The sequence below is a fragment of the Mustela nigripes genome, chromosome 3 (genome assembly GCF_022355385.1).
Source record: "Mustela nigripes isolate SB6536 chromosome 3, MUSNIG.SB6536, whole genome shotgun sequence".
Lineage (NCBI taxonomy): Eukaryota > Metazoa > Chordata > Mammalia > Carnivora > Mustelidae > Mustela > Mustela nigripes.
Window position 1 is genome coordinate 12106088 of NC_081559.1, and position 5611 is coordinate 12111698.

The window sequence follows — 5611 nt, forward strand, 5'->3', positions numbered from 1 at the left end:
CATGTTTGGCTCTAAGCCAGCTGCTAGGGTCACTGACATATAAACCCAGGGCTCCTGAGGCTATGCTGGCACTATTTTATGACAATTTAGCAAAGTTGATGGAAGGTTACTCAGTAATTCCTTTTCTCCCTTGAGTAGCTTAGAATAGAAGGGATTAAGAAGCTAAAACATGTTTGGCTCTAAGCCAGCTGCTAGGGTCACTGACATATAAACCCAGGGCTCCTGAGGCTATGCTGGCACTATTTTATGACAATTTAGCAAAGTTGATGGAAGGTTACTCAGTAATTCCTTTTCTCCCTTGAGTAGCTTAGAATAGAAGGGATTAAGAAGCTAAAACCTGGAGGGGGGAAAACCCACAACCCCTGCTTACCATCTTTTCACCTACAATCTTCCTACCCACGTAGCCATCGAGCCCTGGCCACCAGCCACTGGTGTTTCCCATTCATTCAACTGCCCTCCAGCTGACAAATCACTCTCCTAAGACCCAGAGTTACCAACAGTCCCCTGTGCTCAAGACTCCTCACTCCCTCTCTTCTGACACAAAAGCAAGAGTGGGTTCTCTGAGCCCCAGAACACCGAAGAAGGGCAAAATGCCTTACTCGTGTGGCCGAAGTTTCTCAACAACCAGTAGTAGGTTCAGTAAACACCAGAGAACTCCAAGCAGGGAGAGCAGCCCAGATCCCTATCCTTGTGCTTTACAGTCCCTTCTGGAACCCCAGTGTTCAGTCCTCCCCCCACTTGGTGACTGACATGTTCTCGTGTGTACATGTCAGCCCACACAAGGCTACGCAGCTAGAGGTGGCAAGTTTCATGCTAATTCAACACTACCACTGACTGCCCTGTGAACCGGGGGGATGGCTGCTTCTCCAGATAAATCGGTGTTTTAATCTGCAAAACACAGAGGGACGCCTCAACACCTTCATCCGTGGAGTTACACGGATGGAACAACATTCCAAATACAATCAATTCCCATAATGAGGTCACGGCTGGCCTTTACACGCATTCGTCTTCTTGTCAACTTGTAGTGACAGCGTCACAGACTCTGGAAACTCATATTTCATTCCTCCATGTATTTAATGAATCGCCATTCGGCCCTAATGGTCTCAATAATTAGTATACTGGTCGAATACATTCTATTGTAATTACGAAAACCAAAGGGAATTCAAACTAGACTATTTTAATGAATATTGATGACCATGCTTACAGACTTTAGGTATTTACCCGATTCATCTGTTTTTAGAGGAAAACGACCACTGAACATGGATGCCAGCATCGAGTCTTTAAAGCGGCACAAGGACTCACGTCTGGCTGTGTAAATACAGCCACCCACATTCAGTCGAAGAATATCTAACACCTTTTCTTCTGCCTTGTGACCTTCCATTGCTCCCAGCAACACCTGAATTTTTGCCTTCAAACAGCTTTCAGAAACTGCAAAGTAAGGGCGGTCCTGTTCCACCTCTGTGAAAACAAAGAACAACCACTGCTGACACGTCCTACAAGGCACTAAGTAGATAATGAAATAAACACATTTTAATGTGACTCAAATTCCTCAGCTCTGACAGTACTGAAGGGCTTTATATAATATTAAAGAAGTCCGAGATATGCTGGGAAGCTGGAAAACTTTGGCTCAGAGCATTTGCAAATGATAAACTGTCACCAACCAAATCATAGCTATTGAAATGACTGTGTAAAGAATTAAAATAATGCACTGAATGTTACATATAAAGCAAAGGTGAGGTTTGCTTATGTTCTCTGGTACTCACAGATTTTTTTTATGCTACAATACGCTACAGTAAGTCTGAGGGAGCTGTCTCGACCGCAGAGGGTCAGCATGTAACGTGGGATTAGGTTACGAGGCTCTACCACTTACTAGGGTGGGACAAATACTTATCTCCCTCTGCTGTTTCCTCATCTATAAAATGGACCCAGGGATGGTGCCCACCTCAAAGGACTATCAGAGAAAGGACCGACAGGACATATAAAAAGCTAAGATAAGCTGACAGAACATACAGGACAGTCTCTGGCTCAGAGCAAGTGCTTGGTAAGTGATAAATATTATCTATAATGATATAAATTTCATGATAAGGTGAATACTGAGGGATTGAGATTGGCTCTGGAGATTTAAGGAGACGTAAGAGCAGAAAGTACTAACAATGGTCATTGCAGTTCCCAGGTTAGGTCACTAAGGAACACATGTCATTTATCGACTGAAATCAGAGTTTTATGTATACCAGTAGCCAGACCGGTCCAGAAAGCAACAAATAACACCTCTAAATCACGAGGCTTCTCCAGCCAAAGGGGCTGAAGCTTTAGGGAAGTTTTAAGGATCTGATTTGCTAATCCTCTCAGGAGATGGATGACCCCAGATGACTGCGGGGTTTCTACGGAACCAGAAACAACACGGTGATGAAAAAGCGTCTCCCGATATAACTGCACATTCCACAGCACCTGTAAAACGGCTGTCTAGAGGCTCAGTCCTGGCAACTCAGGTGTACTGCGAGCATCCTCTCCCAGATGCTCCAGTCCGGCCAGTCTCTAAGGCATCAGGGAAAGGAGACCACTGGTGTCTGATCAAAACACTGGGCGTCAAACATGGTCAGTAGACAGAAACTCTCACGGACCCACGGTCCAGCTTTCCAACGCCACTCATCAGTGTGACTTCTTTCGCTGCCTGGAAGTCGGAGGAGAACCGGGCCAAGATCCAAGCGGGAGAACCACGTGTGAAGCCTGGGAGGGAACCGGCTCCTGCCGCCCGGGCCACCAGCCCCCCCGGAATCCATCTCTTCTTGAGAGCCCCAGGCAAACCACACCCCTTGCATACCTTCCCGCGCACCCCCAGTTAGAATCCACCCCCAGTTAGAATCCGTGCGAAGTCCACCAAATATACTTTGTACCTGCCTACACGTTTTATCTCACTTATTTAATCCCTAACTTGGGGGGAGGGGGGCATAAACCCTAGGAAGGCAGACTCTACAGCACTCTTAATAATTCCCATTTACTCAATGCGTAGGGGGTTTCAGTTACTGCAGGAGCCACGTGGCAGACATTATCTAATTCACAAAAGCCCCACTGGGTCGGAATTACTGTCCCTACGGACAGAGGAGGACCCCGGAGAAAGACCTAGAGGGAGGTGAGCAGGGTCCACACGGGCTCCGCCGCGGGTAAGGGGTGGAGTCGACCCCAATCCGGGCCAGCAGGACCGGCTGCACCCCACACTGCCGACTTCAGCATCGGCTCATCCGCAAGGCCCTGACCCGGGCACTCCACTCTCTCGGCATCTGTCCATCTGCAGGCTTCGCTGTGACAGGAGGACCACGCAGCACCCTGAGCGCGAGGAGGTCAGAGCCGCCCCTGCCTCAGTCCGGTTCTCCCACGGCAGAGAACCACCCGTCACCATTTCGGGGCCAGTCACCGGCCCCGTCCTCAAATGCACCCGCTTAAACACTGGCTGTGTCGGAGGTGCCCTGCCCTCCGTGGAACTGCCCCCGAAGTGCGGCTCGCGGACCCCCTGCCTCAAAACAACTCAGAGACGCCTGCTGTCAATTCAGATTCCCGGGCCACAGCACAGAGTCGGGTTCAGAAAGTCTGAGGTGGGGGTCGCTGGGCCGCCCGCGGACCCCACTTTGAGAAACGCTGCTCGGGGGCTTCGCACTCCTCCCACGATGCGGGACGAGAGGGGGAGGGGCTGGGACACCAGAAAACCCCGCCAGGGTCTCCCCGCTGCCCGGGGGGGCCCGAATCGGCCCGAAGCCCGAGCCTGCAGCCCGGGTCGCCCGTGATATCGGCGCGATCCGGGCCCTTCCTCGGGGCGCCCCGCTGCCTCCCGGGCCCGCGGCCCACCCGGCGCCCAGGTCCTCTGCACGGGCGGGGCCGGGTAGGCGGCCTCCTCGACTGACCTGCGGCCCGCCCGGCCCTCCGCACGGACGCCGGACGCCGCGGGGCCCGACGCGGAAGTGAGGGCCTCCTCCGCGGCTCGGCAACTCGTGGAGCAGCGCGGCCCCAGCGGCGCCCCCGTGTGGCCCGGCCCGGCGGCGACTACACCCGGAAAGAGGGCGGCCCCGCCCCAGACACGCCCCGCCCCGCCCCTGGACTGGCCCCGCCCCTCAGGCCGCCTCAGCCCGCGGGCTCAGGTAGGGCGAGAGTGGGAGGTCTCGGTACCTGCAGGAAAAGGCAAGACCTGGCAGAGGAGCCGAGGAATGTCGCGTCTGTGCAGAGGCTGCTTTTACGCGAGAAGAAAAGAAGCAACACCGATGTTCTGGTTGTTCCTGGTCAGTTAAGTGGTAAGAGTTAGGAAGAGTTATGTCTTCTTACTCCCAGGTGAGAGCCCTTCCCTCCGAACTGGGCGGCTCAATGCCAAGTTTAGTAATATACGCATGCACTTCGATAAGTCCATTCGGAGAGTGTCTGTAGTTTACAAAGCTGTTTCACGCAGAGCATTCTTGTTTAATTTAGTCTGTTGTACTACCCCCATATTTTTATTCCCATCACAGCAAAGAAAATTGAGGCAGGAGCGATCTTGGAGTGAACACTAATGTCCATCCAACATTATGCTGAGCCCGTTGCCTGATTATTTCATTTTATCTTAACTACACCCCCAAAAGAGTTCTTCCAGCTTCCAGCAGCATCTTACCTTGTTCGAAAGACTTTGCTAGATATTTCAAGATGAATAAAACCCAGTCCTGTTTTCAAGATACTATTTCAAGGTACTATTTATAGAGCCAGTAGTAATTGGTTCCCAATTCCACTGCCTGGGTCTTAGAAGGGAAGCCAATGGGACCTACACCCACCCTCCCCCTCAGACAGTAATAGTTCTTGGAGAGTGGGAAGATTGATTCGTCCTATAAATTGAGTATTAGCTGTGGACCAGGCACTAGGAGGGAAGGACTGAACAAGACAATCAGTGCCCCTGACCCATGGCACCCACATTCTAGTGCAGTGGTCTGGAAAACTTTACTGGGTGTGCCTGGCAGACTCTGTTGCTAGAGCATGTGATTCTTTATCTTGGGGTTATAAGTCTGAGCCCCATGTTGGGGGTAGAGATTACTTAATAAATAACAGTTTAGAAAAAAAAAAAAAACTTTTTCTGTAAATGTTCTAGACTTTGTGGGCCATATGCAGCTGCTCAGCTTTGCTGTTGTAATGTTAAAGCAGCCATAGTTAATACCTAAATGAGAGTGACTGTGTTCCAGCTCTATTTGTGGACTTTGGAATTTGAATGTCACATAATATTCCTGTGTTGTGAAATATTCTTAAGGAACCTTCTTCAAACACTAAAATATGTAAAAGCCATTTTTCGATCCTGGCCATAGAAAAACACTTGGCTGCCTGTGGGTCATAATTTGCCTACTCCTGTTCAAGTGGGAGAAACAGACACTAAGCAAAGTGGTTATGGGTAGTAGAAACTGCTTGAGAGGAAATAGGATCACGTTGGGTGGAAATGATGGCTGGGGTGGAGAAGGCCCTGCTGATGAGGGGGCATTTAAGTTGAGCACTAAGGATGAAAATGAACCTACCCTCTGAAAAGATGGAGGAAGAGTAATTATGGAGAAGAGAGAGCAAGCGGAAAGGCCCGAAGGCAGGAAAGGATACGACAGTTTGTAAGAAGAGAAAG

General features: G+C 50.4%; 1 protein-coding gene across 3 annotated transcripts in view; it reads right to left on the reverse strand.

Annotated features, from left to right (window-relative positions):
- KCTD18 (potassium channel tetramerization domain containing 18) overlaps positions 1 to 4064 on the reverse strand; it is a 20474-nt gene extending 16410 nt beyond the window's left edge. The window contains exons 1-3 of one of the 3 annotated variants that reach the window (XM_059393149.1): positions 3897 to 4064; positions 2622 to 2671; positions 1222 to 1458 (exon numbers count right to left, since the gene is read on the reverse strand). In XM_059393149.1, coding sequence (XP_059249132.1) covers positions 1222 to 1381 — 160 coding nt within the window. In that variant the 5' untranslated portion in view covers positions 1382 to 1458; positions 2622 to 2671; positions 3897 to 4064. Of the gene's footprint in view, positions 1 to 1221; positions 1459 to 2448; positions 2571 to 2621; positions 2672 to 3896 lie in introns of those variants that run through there. The other 2 variants (XM_059393147.1, XM_059393148.1) reach the window with 2 other exon arrangements.
- Between the last annotated feature and the right edge of the window lie 1547 nt (positions 4065 to 5611).